We start from the raw sequence: 17,572 nt of genomic DNA on the forward strand, positions 1-17,572 counted from the left end.
TATATATATATATGTATATGTATATATATATATATATATATATATATATATATATATGTATATATATATATATATATGTATGTATATATATATATATATGTATATGTATATATATATATATATATATATGTATATGTATATATATATATATATATATATGTATGTATATATATATATATATATATATATATATATATATATATATATATATATATATACATATATAGCAGGTATTATGGAAAATGCTAATTAATGAGGTAGTACATATGCATATTTAAACACCACACCTTGATATCTAAGACTTGTGGGAGTTTTAAAGGATTATATAAAAGCTGAAAGGTCTAGGTGGTTTGGGAGGAATGAGAATGAGTTTCTTTCACACATGGCTTCTTTTCACTCAGGTGAGAGCAGCTGATCCTCCATGCAGTATCCAAGGACTGCCCAATCCTCCTCAACTCAGTAAAGATGGGGATGTACTGATTGGTGGGATTTTTTCTATCCACAACAAATGGGAGCAGGCAGCACAAACATTTACCTCAGCGCCCAGGAAAGGAGAATGCACACGTTTAAGGTGAGAGGGCACTGGAATAGGGCTTTGGGATAGTTTCAGTATAAATTAAGCTATAATAACATTTTGCAAAATGATTCTGAATTTTACAAAACTTATTCTGATTTACATTATTGCTGTTTACAGTTTGACCCTCAAAGAATTTCAAGCTGCACAAACAATGGTCTTTGCAATTGAAGAAATCAACAACAGAAGTGATATTCTTCCTGGCATCAATTTGGGTTATAAAATCTATGATGCATGTGGATCAGTTGAAATAACAACAAGAGCTGCCTTGTCCTTAGTCAATGGTCATAGAGAAAATGCAACATCAGTGTTTTGCTCCAAACCTGACACTGTTAAAGCAATTATAGGTCAATCATCATCTACCCCGGCTATTGCCGCCTCAACTACAGTGGGACCTTTGGACATTCCTGTGGTAAATCCTACATCTAATTTTAACCCTAACCCTAACCCAAACTGGAATTACATTTGCATTGCATGTTATGTAGGCAATTTGTTTTGATCCTCATGAAATGTAGACATACCAAGTCCTATTATCTACAGTATATATTTAAACAAAATACTTTAATTACAGGTTAGTCACATTGCATCATGTGCATGCCTAAGTGACAAAAAAAAACACCCATCTTTCTTTAGAACAATTCCCAGTGATTACTACCAGAGCAGAGCTTTGGCAAAGCTTGTCAAACATTTTGGATGGACCTGGGTGGGGGCTCTGTGCAGTGATAATGACTATGGGAATAATGGCATAAGTGCATTTATCAGTGCTGCAAAAGAAGAGGGAATCTGTATTGAGTATTCCAAAGCATTTATTAAAACAGACTCCAGGGAAAAAATTCTCAACATAGTTGAAATGATAAAGGCTTCAACCTCCAAAGTGATTGTAGCTTTTGTTGCATACTCTGACTTTGGTTTGCTCCTGAGGGAAATGGTGTTGCAGAACATGACTGGGTTTCAGTGGATTGGAAGTGAGTCTTGGATATCTGATTTAAATACTTCCAAAGCCGAATGGCAACATATTCTGAAAGGGTCTATGGGTTTTGCTATCCCGAATGCTAAAATCAATGGCCTAGGGCCATTTCTGACTAAACTTAATCCAGTTTCTGATGTAGCTATTTACAAAGAGTTATGGGAGGCCATATTTGACTGTAAGCTTTCTACCCAAGACAATACTGGGGTTAAACAATTATGCAAGGGCAATGAAAGTCTTAGTCACATTCAAAATATTTATACAGATGTAGCAGACTTGCGAGTTGCAAATAATGTTTACAAGGCTGTGTATGCTGTGGCCTATGCCCTACATAATAGTTATGGCTGTTCAGAGAGGAACAATGGACAAGAAGTTGCTAAGGTTTGTACAACCATAGCAGATAACCTTCAAACCTGGAAGGTAAGTGTAACAAAATAGGCTCATGAAAAATATGTACTTGTACGTATAACTGAAGAGTATGCAATGTTTCCTTTAGATAATGAATGAGTTGAAGAAAATACATTTCTCCACTGCAACAGGAGAGGATGTATTCTTTGATGAGAATGGAGACCCAGCAGCACGGTATGATGTGCTGAACTGGCAGCAAGGTAAAGATGGAAAAACAGTTATTGTTAAAGTGGGCTTCTATGATGCCTCTCTGCAAACACACCTTCAGCTGTTATTTAATGACAACAGTATAGTCTGGGCCCACAATAAACCACAGGTAAACAACAGTATCTACACCATCAGAATATGTCCATAGAGATGTTATACTGCATATTTATATATACAATACATTACTATTACATATATGCAATAAATAATGTTTCTCAGAAACTAATTAATATTTGCAACATGTAATGCTTTGCAGGTGCCTGTCTCTGTGTGTAGTTACAGTTGTCCCCCAGGTACCAGGAAGGCTGTACAGAAAGGACGGCCAATCTGCTGCTTTGACTGTATACCATGTGCAGAGGGAGAAATCAGTAACATAACAGGTATAATGAATAGTGCTTCATTATTATTGCACACAGGAGCCAAAAGAAAATACAATGCAACATACTACATAAAAATACAATGCAACATAATGTCAAATTGATCATTTCTTTTCTTTAGATTCTATATCTTGCATCAAGTGCCCTCCAGAACTCTGGACTAATGACATGAAAGATACATGTGTCTTAAAGCTGGTGGAATTCCTCTCCTTTGAAGAAATAATGGGAATCATTCTTGTATCATTTTCTTTTTTAGGAGTTTTATTAACCATTTGCACTGCTGTAATTTTCTTTAAACATAAGGACACACCTATTGTTAGAGCAAATAATTCTGAATTGAGCTTCTTGCTGCTCTTATCTCTGACTCTGTGTTTCCTCTGTTCACTTACTTTTATTGGACGACCCTCTGAGTGGTCCTGTATGCTGCGGCACACAGCATTTGGGATCACCTTTGTCCTCTGTATCTCCTGTGTTCTGGGAAAAACAGTAGTAGTATTAATGGCCTTCAGAGCCACACTTCCAGGCAGTAATGTAATGAAATGGTTTGGACCTACACAGCAGAGACTCAGTGTACTTGTCTTCACTCTTGTACAGGTTATTATTTGTACATTGTGGTTAAAAATATCCCCTCCTTTCCCCTACAATAATATGAACTACTACAAGGAAAAGATCATATTAGAATGTAATGTAGGCTCAGTTATAGGTTTCTGGGCAGTGCTGGGTTATATAGGATTCCTTGCTCTTTTGTGTTTTATCTTGGCTTTTCTGGCCCGGAAGTTGCCTGACAATTTCAATGAAGCCAAATTCATCACATTCAGCATACTTATATTCTGTGCAGTTTGGATCACATTTATTCCTGCTTATGTCAGCTCTCCTGGAAAATTCACTGTAGCTGTAGAGATATTTGCCATTTTAGCATCAAGCTTTGGTTTACTATTTTGCATATTTGTTCCAAAGTGTTACATAATCATACTGAAACCAGATAAGAATACAAAGAAGCAAATGATGGCTAAAGCAACTGTGAAATGAATTTAGCTGTCCTGATCTTCACTAATTCTAAGATTTGTTTAATTTAAGTAAACTATGTAAATAACGTACTAAAGTAAATGAAAGCTTTCAAAATAGTTTAGCATAAAGATTTACAACTTCAATAAATGTTGTAAATAAACTGATATATTTTATCTGACTTTTCAGTATCATTTACTTATGGTTAGTGTAAAAAGTATGGTGTCATAACCAACATATGTTTTTACATATATTCTGAGATATATCATATTACTTAAATTATTTTACCATAATCTGTGTAACAGAATAGATCCCAAGCTACACACTCTATACACATGTAGAAGCACACTGTCAAAGGCCTATCATCAATAAACCTAACTGTACCCAGACAGGGTAAGGGATTGTTTTTCTATCCTTTTGCTTTAACGTTTCTGTATGAAAAACTGGCAGAATGTAAAGTATCTTTCACAAGTTCAGCAGCTTGCCCCTGTCCAAGAGTATGGATATACCCCAAAAACAGATTTTTATTTCTAGCATTTTTTAAAACTGTAGCCGGTAGTTAACCAGTAAAAAATTTAATTAAATATTACTTTTCAGTTTGTTTGTCTCAATACATGTAAATGTCTTCAGAACAATTCCCAGCCCTTATTATTGGCACATTTTTAGCTGTTCAAGCACTTTTGCTGGATGGGAATAGGCACTATAAGACAGAGTCAAGAGAGGCAGGGTTAATATTGGAATAGCAAATGTATCAGTGACCACACTCAAAGATAAAGCCCAAAAGCAGAGTCAGTAAACAGGCCAAGGTCAAAAATACAGAAACAATCAAAATAATTATAAAGCCAGACAAGGGTCAGGCAAGGCCCAGGCTGGTGATTACAGTGTGTAGGCTCTGGATCTACCATGATCTTTATGAAGATAAAGTGATAATTGCAGGTAATTGAATGAATGTATGAATGAACGACTGAATAAATTAAGGATAAACATTTCTGATCATGTAACTAAATCTTTCGGTGATCTAATGAGGATGGATTGTATTTGTAATGTATGTAATCATGTCACTGTGTATCTATATCAAGTTAATTGAAGTAAGATAAGGCAAAAAGGCAGCTCAAAAAGTTTTAAAGGTTCCTAATCTTTGGGGATTGAAGTCATCTCGATCGAGTGTGAAAATTTTGTGACAAATGGTCTACAATACCTTTTTACAAGGGAGAAGGGCATGAGCACACAGTGGTAAATTGGTGTTTTTAGATTACAGTTATGGCATTTGGTAGACATCCTTATCTGGAGTGACTTACATTTTTCTCATTTTATACAACTGAGCAATTGAACGAATAGCTTGGTGGACTTTTGATACAAACTCCTTCCAATCAGTGGTCCAACACATTTACCAGTGAGTTACCACTTACCAGTTCTTCACTGTCATGAAGGAAATATTGCAAACAATTCAGCATTTAAAAAGGACATTTGGTTCTTTGAGCTGTTATACCAGACAGACAGTCATGAAGATTAAGGAAACTGGTAAAACTAAATGTTTGCAGGCTAGATCTACCTCAAAGTACTCATGCAAAAAGCACTTTAAATGGTTGTGATAGGAAAGATTCATTTCATCCAGACTGAGATATGGGATTATAGAATGAAAGAGCATGTAAATATATCTTTGGGAAATCCCTATCTATCTATCTATCTATCTATCTATCTATCTATCTATCTATCTATCTATCTATCTATCTATCTATCTATCTATCTATCTATCTATCTATCTATCTATCTATCTATCTATCTATCTATCTATCTATCTATCATCCACAGGTTCCTATAGGCAATAGCTCACCATATTTTTCCCTGTGAGCTGAATGATCAAAAACAACTTGAAACAATGTTTGTATTTTGAAAAATGCCATTGAGTAATTAACATACAATGTGAATGAGAAACCCTGACCATGGATTTTCTGCGGGTGATATGCAAAATGCAAATCAATGAGGTAATGTTCGTGCATGAGTAAAGACCACACCTTATTTGGAACCTAATAAAAGAAATATATAGAAACCTAGATTTCAGGGTAACTTTGGATAGATGAGAATGGGTTTCTTGCACACATGGCTTCTATTCACTCAGGTGAGAGCAGCTGATCCTCCCTGCAGCATCCAAGGACTGCCCAATCCTCCTCAGCTCAGTAAAGATGGGGATGTACTTATTGGTGGGATCTTTTCCATCCATGAGAAATGGAAACAACTAGCACAAACATTCACATCAGGGCCAAAGAAAGGAGAATGCATAAGGTGAGTGGGGAATTAAGGAAAAATCGCTATGAATCTTTAATATGGATATATCTCATGCATTGCATGATAAATTTGGAATGTTTTTTTTTTTTTTCTGCAGTTTGGACCTCCAAGAATTTCAAAGTGTACAAACAATGTTATTTGCCATTGAGGAAATAAACAACAGAACCGATATTCTTCCTGGCATCAATTTGGGTTATAAAATCTATGATACATGTGGATCAATTGACATGACCACAAGAGCTGCCTTGTCTTTAGTTAATGGCAATGGAGAAAACACAACTTCAGCTGTATGCTCCAAACCCGACAGAGTTCAAGCAATAATAGGTCATTCATCATCTACTCCGACTATTGCCATCTCTACTACAGTGGGCCCTTTACACATACCTGTGGTAAGTCTTATACCTTCAATAAAATAAACACATTTGCATTACATAGTGTTTAGGCAATTTATAATTGATTCTTTTATACCCAAAAGCAAATACCCAATATTTTACCTACAGTTTATATTTTTACCAAATTATTGTTTTACAGATAAGTCACATTGCAACTTGTGCATGCTTAAGTGAGAGAAAAAAACACCCATCTTTCTTCAGAACCGTTCCCAGTGATTACTACCAGAGCAGAGCTTTAGCAAAACTGGTTAAACATTTTGGATGGACCTGGGTGGGGGCCCTATGCAGTAATAATGACTATGGGAAAAATGGCATAAATGAATTTATCAGTGCTGCCAAACAAGAGGGAATCTGTGTTGAGTATTCCAAAGCATTTTTTAAGACAGACTCTAGAGAAAAAATACTCAACATAGTTGAAATTATCAAGGCTTCAACCTCCAAAGTGATTGTAACTTTTGTCGCAAACTCTGACTTTGGTTTTCTTCTGAGAGAAATGGTCTTGCAGAACATGACTGGGTTTCAGTGGGTTGGAAGTGAATCCTGGATGTCCGATTTGAACACTGCCAATGCTGAATGGCAACATATTCTGGAAGGGTCTGTAGGCTTTGCTATCCCAAATGCTAAAATCAATGGCCTAGGGTCATTTCTGACTAAGCTTAATCCAGCCTCTGATGTAACTCTTTACCAAGAGGTACTAGAGACCATATTTCAGTGTAAATTTCCCACACAAGAAAATGTTGAAATAAAACAATTGTGCAAAATCAATGAAAGCCTCACCCAATTTCAAAACATTAATACAGATGTTTCAGACTTACGAATTGCAAATAATGTTTACAAGGCTGTGTATGCTGTGGCTTATGCCCTACATAATAGTTATGGCTGTTCAGAGAAAGACAATGGACAAGAAGGTGCTACTGTTTGTACAACCCTAGCAGATTACCAGGAACCTTGGAAGGTAAGTGTAACAAAATGGGCTCATGAAAAATATGTACTTGTACACATAACTTAAGATTATGCAACACTTCCTTTAGATAGTGAATGAGTTGAAGAAAATCCATTTCACCACTACAGAAGGAGAGGATGTATTCTTTGATGAGAATGGAGACCCAGCAGCACGGTATGATGTGCTGAACTGGCAGCAAGGTAAAGATGGAAAAACAGTTATTGTTAAAGTGGGCTTCTATGATGCCTCTCTGCAAACACACCTTCAGCTGTCATTTAATGACAACAGTATATCCTGGGCCCACAATAAACCACAGGTAAACAACGTGTATCAATGCCATTAGAATGTTCACAGAGATGTTATATTGTATATTCATATACACAGTACATTATTATTACACATATGCAATAAATATTGAAGAAACTAATAAATATATGCAACATGTAATGGTTTGCAGGTGCCAGTCTCTGTGTGTAGTCCGAGTTGTCCCCCAGGCACCAGGAAGGCTATACAGAAAGGAAGGCCAATCTGCTGCTTTGACTGTATATCATGTGCAGACGGAGAAATCAGTAATGTAACAGGTATAATGAATAGTTTTTTTAATGATGCACCCAGGAGCCAAGAAAAATACAATGCAACATGCATGTCAGATTGATAATTTCTTTTTTTTTAGATTCTATATCTTGCATCAAGTGCCCTCCAGAACTCTGGTCTAATGACAAGAAAGACACCTGTGTCTTAAAGCTTGTGGAATTCCTCTCCTTTGAAGAAATAATGGGAATTATTCTTGTATCATTTTCTTTATTAGGAGCTTTTTTCACTACCTGCATTGCTGTAACTTTTTTTAAACACAAGGACACACCAATTGTTAGAGCAAATAATTCTGAACTGAGCTTCTTGCTGCTCTTCTCTCTGACTCTGTGTTTCCTCTGTTCACTTACTTTTATTGGTCAGCCCTCTGAGTGGTCCTGTATGCTGCGCCACACAGTGTTTGGGATCACCTTCGTCCTCTGTATCTCTTGTGTTCTGGGAAAAACAGTAGTGGTGTTAATGGCCTTCAGGGCTACACTTCCAGGCAGTAATGTCATGAAATGGTTTGGGCCTACACAGCAGAGGCTCAGTGTACTTGCATTCACTCTTGTACAGGTCATTATTTGTACAGTGTGGTTAACAATATCGCCACCTTTTCCGTACAAAAATATGAACTACTATAAGGAAAAGATTATATTAGAATGTCATGTAGGCTCAGTTATTGGTTTCTGGGCAGTGCTGGGTTATATAGGATTCCTTGCTCTTTTGTGTTTTATCTTGGCTTTTCTGGCCCGGAAGTTGCCTGACAATTTCAATGAAGCCAAATTCATCACATTCAGCATGCTCATATTCTGTGTAGTTTGGATCACATTTATTCCTGCTTATGTCAGCTCTCCTGGAAAATTCACTGTAGCTGTAGAGATATTTGCCATTTTAGCATCAAGCTTTGGTTTGCTAATTTGTATATTTGTCCCAAAGTGTTACATAATCATACTAAAACCAGATAAGAATACAAAGAAGCAAATGATGGCTAAAACACCTGTGAAATGAATTTAGCTGTCCTGATCTTTACTAATACTAAAATCGGTTTAAATTAAGTAACCTATTTCAAGAATATGTACTACTGTAAATGAAAGCTTTCAAAATAGTTTAACATAAAGATTTACAACTTCAGTAAGTGTGGTAAATAAACTGATATATTTTATCTGACTTTGCAGTACCATTTACACATGGTTTGTGGTTAGTGCAAAAAATATGGTGACAATATAATGAGCTGGTAGGATCCATTTGCGGTGTAAACCAATTTACTGAGTAGGAAAAGATAATACAACTAACAAGTCCAAATCAGCACAGAAAAAGGTACCATCAAAAAACAGGCAGAGAGTCAAAACCAGAAAATACAGTCCACATAGCAAACAAATCTGACAAGGGCAATTTCCAAAAGAGCGATAAATCAAAAGAATAAGCAAGGATCAAACACAATGGCAATGATAAATGGCATTGTACACAGAGAAATACTGATGATACTTCACACCGAATAGTGGCATTGTTTAAATGTCCATATACCCAGACCTGTAAGACTCAGAATTCTCTTGATGGTTCCCTCTGGTGGACAGGAGGGGGAGCTGTGGGCACTGTTAACAAAACCCCCTGCCATCCACACCCTCCAGAAATACCTCCTGGTTTTCTCCTACTGGGATTGCTGTGGAGTCTGGGTGCTGGGCGATCTAGGTGTGAGAGATGAATACTCTTTATCAAATACTCAAATCAAAAAAAAAATCAAAACTCGGAGGTGCACATGGGTGTTTTCCCAGACCTCTCCGCTCCAGTGAAAACAAACATCCACAGCAGGGATGTCCAATAGCTCAATAGTCCAATAGCAGCTGATACCAAAGGCACATTGGAACGGCATAAAGCCAGTGAGGCTTGAGTGTGGGAGTTTCAGGCATATCCCACCCAGGGGGAACATATTCTATCTCTGCTGCTGTAAGTTTCCATGTAACAGCCCAGTTCTAGGTTCAACCATTCCACCTGAGTGTGGTTTAAAAGAGAAATACCATGAGTAAATTCTGTGACCCAGAAAACTCAGAATTCTGGTGAGGGTTTTTAAATTAAAAAAAAGGAAAATTAAATTATGTTTCTATAATCTGTGCACTAGAATAAATCTTAAGACAAACACTCTATAAACATTTGTAAGTGCACTGTCAAATGCCAATCATCAATAAAATTAAGTGTACCCAAGCAGAGTAAGGGGCTGTTTTTCTATTATTTTGCTTTAACTTTAGTGTATGAAAAACTGGCAGAATGTAATGTTTCTGTGACAAACTCAGCATCTCGACCCTGTTGAAAATTATGGATATACCCCAAAATCAGATTTTTGTTTTTTTAGCTTTTTTGATTCAACTGCAGCCTGGAATAAATTACCAGAAAATCAAATACAATATTACTTTTCAGTTTGTTTGTCTATATACAAATACAAGTAAGGCTTTTGAATAAGAATGTGAATATGGACTATAAGGCAGAATCAAGAGGGACATTGTTAATAATGGAAGAACAAATGTGAACACACTGTGAACATGTTCAAAGTTAAAGCCAGTAAACAGGCCAAGGTCAAAAATACATCAAAATAAGCCAGGCAAGTGTCAGGCAGGGCCCAGGCTGGAGGTTACAGTGTGTAGGCTCTGGATGCACCCTGATCTTTTTCAAGATGTGATATTGCAGGCAAATAAATGAATGTGTAATGAAATTAGCTCAAAATTTAAATATTTAAGTGTAATTATAACTGGTTATAATTAATTATAAATATTCAAATGGGGGTTTTAGAACTAACTGTCAGAGAATCAATAACACAATTATTTGATTTGTTCGTCCAGCGAACAGACAGTATAATTATTTATTAATTCCCAGAAAAGTTATCTTCCTGGCCAAGAAAGAATAACTACTTTATAAAGTACTAGCTGTAATTTAGCACGTAACAACATCAATGTTCAGGGACCCCGAAATTGTGAGCAAAGCACAGAGACAATCACTCCTGAATAAAATGTATTTAATAAAACAGAAACACACAACACATACTAACTACGACACACATACATAAAAGACAGAATAAGGCCTATAGAGAGAGGATAAGGAGGCAAAGAGAGATAGAGAGTAAGGAAAGGAATAAGGAGGAAATCAGAATGAGAGAGAGAGAGAGATAAGGAAATAGAGAAGAGATCAAATATGGCAAGTTTCAAATCGAGTTTTGATTACAACCGTGTGAGAATCGTCAGGGTAATTAGGATTCACCTTAATAAAGGGGCTTCAGCTTAAAATTGCGGATCTAAAATAACTAGTAACTTTTACTTGCATTGGTTTTTTGATAAGAGTCCTGATGTAATGGACCAAGGAGGTTCGGAGATTCAAAGTCCTCGGAGCAAGCACGAGATTCCGCTGGAAACAAAAAAGGTTTTGGTGGTGCAAACAAAAGTTCTTCGATTGAAGCTGCTGGCAAAGTCTCAAAAGAAAGCGGAAGTATTTTCCCGGAGAAAAATCGGAGCCGAGCCGGGCAACAATAGATGGGTGCTTAGGGTTTTTATTGATCCCTTGGTCGCGCCCAGTTTTTCAGAGTGACCAATTCCAAAACCTGAAACTTTTGGAGGGAAAAAGTTTCTTTGTCTCCACTCGGGCACTCATTTACATACTTTATGATGAAGTTGGGGAATAGATAAAGTTTATATTAATGTAGTAGGCTCATATTATGTACTTGAATGACCACATGGCATACACTATTGCTTATAAAAGTAAAAGCGGATCATTTTGATAGTAGACTGGAAAGAGACAGTATGAGAGGAGAGGAAACTGGGTATAGGCAATTAAACATACAATCTTATCTTATAAAACATGTTCTGTTTCATTAAAAACACAGACAGACAGGTCATGAGTGGCAATACAACAATAAAAATATAAAGGCAAAAGGGGAATACATATATATATAGGTGTGTTAGGTATGGGTTGGGTAGGGTTCTACTATTGTTTTATTGAAGCTTGAATAAAGGAACTCTCCTTATGTGTGTGCGTGTGAGGGTCAGGATGAGCGTTTCCAGCCGCTTTGGGTGTGTGTGTGTGTGTGTGTCTTCAGTCAGGGAGCCATCAGACATCCCGGAGCCTGGCTCTCATGAGCATGTCAGTTGAGGTATAATGAAACAACTATAAGCAGTGAGGCCCAGTTGTGAGCTGCGTAATGGTTAATTGAGTTTTGAGAAGGATGCAACTGACCCCATGAGCAAGTGAGCCAACCTGGAGACGCTACAGTCCCCCCCTTTGGACGAGGAGTAACCTGTTGGGGACATCTTTGGCCAATAGTTGTCAGAAAGGTTGGCTAGCATGTGGCTCATGAGGGTTAGAGGGCAGGTGGATTAGCATGGTTGGACAGCAGGTGAGATCTCGGTGAGGCTCAGCATTGTCTCTGACGGTGTCTCATTTTTTTGCTGGTTCCACCTAAAAGTCCGAGGAAAAGCAGCTGTGCACTTGTCCATGGACACTTGAACACCACTGACTCTCTTGAACAAGATCAGAGTAAGACCCAGGGTCAGTGCGTACCCCATGGCAGTGGCGAGACACAGTGCCGTGTCGGCAGCAGTCCAGGATCAGACAACAGGGAAACTGACTGGGGTCGGCAGTCAAGACAATGCTTGGAGGTCCGCATCTACTGGGGTGATGTTGATCAACTGAGACCCCCCTTCCTCAATGCTCAGTTCTAACTCAGGATCCAGGGTGAGATTGCCGTCTTTGAAGAAGGCAGGGATCTCTATCTCAGACTCGTATTCTTCACTTCGAAATGACTAAGGGCATCTTCAGTCCACCAGGTGCCTGCCTAACTGTAGTGTGCAGCAGCCTGGGGATAGTGTGTTCTGTAGACATTTCGGGGGTCAAGGAGTCCTGCAGTTGGTGATCAGACGTCCAGGTTGGTCCCTTAGTACAATGCCTGATGCGAGGTGATATCTGGTTGTGTCTGTCCTCTGGTTGATTGGAGGCACAGAAGGGAGATCCACAGCAGCATCTTGAGGACTGGTTCTTTATTTCCCCGGCTCAGCTTGATTTGGTAGGCGACTGGGGAAAGTTTGTTCACAATTTCATTTGTGACAGGAATTTCCTCGAAATCCACTGAGAGGTTGTCTGAGCCGGCTGTGTGAAACTGTAGTACCAGACCTTGTCACCCAGGTTCAGCTCCTTAGGTGACGTTTTCTGGTTGTAATATGATTTCTGGCCTTCCACACTCTTTTGGAAGTGTTGTTTGGAAGTGTTGTTGGGCAAAAGCAAATGTGGATCTCAGATGCAGGTGCAGGTTGTCAAGGTACTGATGGGTGGTGTAGGCTGTTACCAGGTTAGAGTCTCCTGGCTGGTATAGCAGGTGCAGTGGTAGGATCATTTGCCGTCCAGTCATTAGTTCAAACGGAGACACCCTGGTTGACTTGTTTGGCGTGGCTCTGATGGCCATGAGCACTAGAGGCAATTTCACATCCCAGTCTTTTTGGTTAGCAGACACATATTTCCTTAACATGCTGTAACGTCGCGAGTGCCTGTTTAGGCAAATCCACGGTTACTGGCATGCCTCTTTATAGTGCTCAGCCCAGCACAGGCAATTAGGGCTGATGCACGGCACCTGTGCATGCTGTTATATAAGCCTCAGGTTTTCACTCACTCGGCGTGTGGACATAGAATCTGTGCCAGGTATCGGAGGCAATAGGCACCGAGAGGTAATTTGGTAACACTCCTCTAAAGTCATTGCTAGTGATATTTAATAATCTAAAGAACATATAGAAAGTTATTTACTGGTGTGGCAGGCTGACAATCAGCCCACTGCCACTTCCTATTTATCAAGCCAGACCCCTACTCCGTGAGGGAACTGCTTAAACGGCCAAAGCTTGCCATGACAAGCAGGCTCTCCCCTTCGCCTTGTGGCGTGTGTGTGCACTGTCTGACGCCTTCCCAACCCCACCTTTATTACACCAATCCCCGGTTAGATTACATGGCCTGATAGCGTAGCGGGTAGCATGTTGGGATGTCCAGTGTGGTGTTGAATCTCCTTGGTTCGTGGCCTGCTTTGGACAGTTTCTTAGGTTTGTATTTTTTTTGCCTATTTCTTCTCATTATTCTGCCTGGCTCCCTGATTGAATTTTCCATCTGCTTTCATCCATTTGGGTAACGGGTCTAGCTCAGTGCTCACCCCCTCACTTAGTGCTGAGCCCTTCTTCCCCGTAACACATGCTGACCACAGTCCGATTGGTTCGTTCCACTTGACCTGAGGAGATAGGGTGGTGACTGATGTGCAGGTGTGTTTGTATCCCCAGTAGTTCCCAAATTCCCTGGACGACCTTGGCAGTGAAATGGGTGCCCCTGTTCTCAGAGGTAGTCCGAACCTGGAGAAAATGTGGTTCATCAGGAGGTAAGCTGTGGTTTGGGCTGTATCGTTGGGTGCAGGGAGGCACTCTACCCACTTGGTGAACTGGCACACGGATGTGAGGAAGTACTTGTTGCTCCTTGTTGACCTGTGTAGGGGTCCCACCCAGTCTATTTGAAGGTCTGACCATGGAAAGGTAATTCCTCTGTGTTGCAGTGGGGCTCTGTGGTTTGGGTTCGCTGGCTGGAATTGACAGCAAACAAGGCATCCCTTGACAGAGTCTGCCACATCTTGCTGCATACCAGGCCAGTATGCCACTTGCTTTAGTGTCTCATAAGTGGCCTTTGTGCCGTGGTGTCCAGCACATGTTGCATCGTGGGCATACATTAACATGACCCTCCTTTGGCACTGTGGCACTACCAGCCTTGGCACAGGGTGGTCATCAGGGACATACCACAGGATCCCATCCATCATGCTCAGCATGGGTTAGACCTCATGTAGCCGTCTGAGGGCTGGATCGGCAAATCACCCTGCGCCTAGCAGTTTTACGGCCGCTAAAAGTCAACAAGAATTCCCTAATCTAAACCGAATCAATGCCTTGACCGGGGGATGACCAAAGTTCTTACTGAAGACACACATACACACACACACACACACATACACACACACCCACAGACACACAAACACCCAAAGCATCTGGAAACACTCATCCTGACCCCCACACGCACACACATAAGGAGAGTTCCTTTATTCAAGTTTCAATATTACCACTCATGACCTGTTGTTCTGTGTTTTGCATGAAACAGAACATGTTTTATAAGATAAGATTATATGTTTAATTGCCTATACCCGCAGGGGCCAACCCTCTCTCCGTTCTGCAATTGGGGGGGCCCCCGTGCGCCTTTTCTTCCCGGCACAACCTCTTCTATCGTCACCTGACTCGACTCCAATCTTTCTTCGGGACAAGACTTTCACTTTCTTCTGAGACTTCAATCAGCAGCTTCAATCGAAGAACTTTGTTTTCACCACCGAAACCCTTTTCGTTCCAGCAGAATCTCTTGCTTACTCCGAGGACTTTGAATCTCCGAACCTCCTTGATCCATTACATCAGGACTCTTATCAATGCAAGTAAAAGTTACTAATTATTTTAGATCCGCAATATTAAGCTGAAGCCCCTTATATTAAGGCAAATCCTAATTACCCTGACGATTCTCACACGGTTGTAATCAAAACTCGATTTGAAACTTGCCATATTTGATCTCTTCTCTATCTCCTTATCTCTATTTCTCTCTCTCTCTCTCTCTCTCTCTCGTTCTGATTTGCTCCGTATTCCCTTCCTTACTCTCAATCTCTCTTTGCCTCCTTATCCCTTCTCTATAATCCTTATCCTGTCTTTTATGTATGTGTGTCATAGTTAGTATGTGTTGTGTGTTTGTTTTATTAAATGCATTTTATTCAGGAGTGATTGTCTCTGTGCTTTGCTCACAATTTCAGGGTCCCTGAACATTGCTCTTGCTACGTGCTAAATTACAGCTAGTACTTTATAAAGTAGTTATTCTTTCATGGCTAGGAAGATAACTTTCCCTGGAATTAATACATAATTATACTGTGTGTTCGGTGGACGAACAAATAAAAAAATTGTGTTATTGATTCTCTGACAGTTAGTTCTAAAACCCCTGTTACGTGCCACGACACGTATTTTCGGTTATTATGATTGCTTTGTTTACAGCATAACCGATTGGGAGGAACGTGATGCAGTTGGCCGCATGCCATATACCTGCCGCTGACGGGAGGAGCCGAGTCGCACTATCGCCGCCCCGGAAGATTAACCGGAAGAAGAGTCAGGCTATAAAAGCGAGACACTGACACCGCATCGGGCGCGTTGTTTTGTTTCTGCTTGTGTGTGCAATCGCGTGATTTGTTTGTCTGTCTAAATACTTGGTGTATTGAGGTGTATGTACAGCTGTGTGTGTTTGTGTAGTGTTGTGCTGACGGGGCTCGGACAGGTAAGAAAGAGCGCGCTCATACACTGTGCAACACGTAGGACGTCACTGTCTAGACACCTTAGGAAAGGGGCGGGTGCCACCCCCTGTATTTAAGTTTGTAAGGGAAGCGCAGTATAGGCAGGTTTTTGGTTTCACGTTTGTTTGTAGTCCAGGATGTATTAAAAATAAAGCAGCGTTAGGGAAGTATCATTTTGTTTTACTTGGTTTTCTTTTCTTCAGCACCGCCGTTGTCCAGCCCCGTGTTTGGCTTGTTTGTGAAATTTGTAAACATTGTAAATACGTGTGTTTTCTGTTGTACAGCACAGTAAACTAATTAAGCACTACAGGTTGTGTCGCGAAACCTTGTTTTTTTCCATTCAGCCAGTTTACACTGTGTGTCATTGTTTAGACCCGGTTGGACCCTTTCACCCACTGTCAGCTTGATAAACCACCAGTTGCTGACCCTGAGTCTCCCCTAGGCCTACTTCGGGGTCGTAACAACCCCCATTTGAATATTTATAATTAATTATAACCAGTTATAATTACACTTAAATATTTAAATTTTGAGCTAAATTCGCTACATATTTTGGTGGAGGATGCGGGCATGTTCAAACTCTGTTCTGTGAGCACACTCAGGGTTAATTTACTGGTGTTTTTTTTTTTGTTTGTTTTTTGTTTTTTTATTATTATTATTACATGCGCGCTTAGAGCAGCCTGAGTAGCTGTTAAGAAAAAAAAAGAAAGAGAGAATTTAAACTGCAGTCCATAATATTAAAATCGCCCAGTAAAGACAAAGAAGTCTCTTTACTGTCCATTTTAATATTATCAGAATCGGCTGTTGGAACAAAGAAATCGTCCTTCAGCTCGACAGAGATTTATTTGAGCAACGCTCCTATTTTACAGGCCTTGTTGAAATACCGCTAGATTGAAGTTATTGCAAAGTCCAATTCCATTCCACTAGACGGACTCACTCCCTTAGGTTTAAACCATTAGACTAGCTACCTAATGCATACCTAATAAGTTTTAATCGCAAATGCTTTGCGGATTATTGTTGCGGATTGATATGTAAATGGGAGTTTGAAATCTTGATCAAGTAAATTAAACTGGTTTAACAGAGCTTTGTAATTTGGCCGGCGAAAAGAATCCCGTCCATTCCAGTTAGTATAATCACAGGGAAGAACCCTGCTTCGTATTGAGCTCTTTTTTAGCGTATTTAGTGGTTGTTGTTGTCTGTGTGCAGGAAAAGAAAAAAAAGAGAAATATATGAACCCTGCCACACCCCGTTTGTGCTTTCGTGACACAAACGCGTCCAGTCTCGAATCACATAATTTGTGACTGAGAGTAACCCGTCACACATGAAATTAACTTAAAGCGCAATACCTTCGAGTAACCCTAGAGGCGGTATAAGTGCCTTATGCTTCACCACCTCCTCCTACTGACTCTTAACTTCAATGTGTACGGACTCACTAACTCCACCTGGCGGACCTCCTCCGCTAAGTCGTCTTTCCTTTCTAC

The 17,572-nt window shown here is 39.6% G+C and overlaps 2 protein-coding genes across 2 annotated transcripts; both read left to right on the forward strand.

Moving 5' to 3' along the window:
• The first annotated feature begins 461 nt into the window (after positions 1-461).
• Positions 462-3,562, forward strand: LOC131352263 (extracellular calcium-sensing receptor-like). Its single transcript, XM_058388234.1, has 6 exons — positions 462-571; positions 695-986; positions 1,146-1,961; positions 2,038-2,265; positions 2,413-2,536; positions 2,655-3,562. Exons 2-6 carry the CDS (start codon positions 729-731, stop codon positions 3,560-3,562), a joined length of 2,334 nt encoding a protein of 777 aa, XP_058244217.1. The 5' UTR covers positions 462-571; positions 695-728.
• Positions 3,563-5,621: 2,059 nt separating this feature from the next.
• Positions 5,622-8,740, forward strand: LOC131351560 (extracellular calcium-sensing receptor-like). The gene is made up of 6 exons (XM_058386977.1): positions 5,622-5,821; positions 5,922-6,213; positions 6,356-7,171; positions 7,248-7,475; positions 7,617-7,740; positions 7,833-8,740. Exons 1-6 carry the CDS (start codon positions 5,622-5,624, stop codon positions 8,738-8,740), a joined length of 2,568 nt encoding a protein of 855 aa, XP_058242960.1.
• Positions 8,741-17,572: the final 8,832 nt, after the last annotated feature.

Source organism: Hemibagrus wyckioides, linkage group LG04 (genome assembly GCF_019097595.1).
Source record: "Hemibagrus wyckioides isolate EC202008001 linkage group LG04, SWU_Hwy_1.0, whole genome shotgun sequence".
Lineage (NCBI taxonomy): Eukaryota > Metazoa > Chordata > Actinopteri > Siluriformes > Bagridae > Hemibagrus > Hemibagrus wyckioides.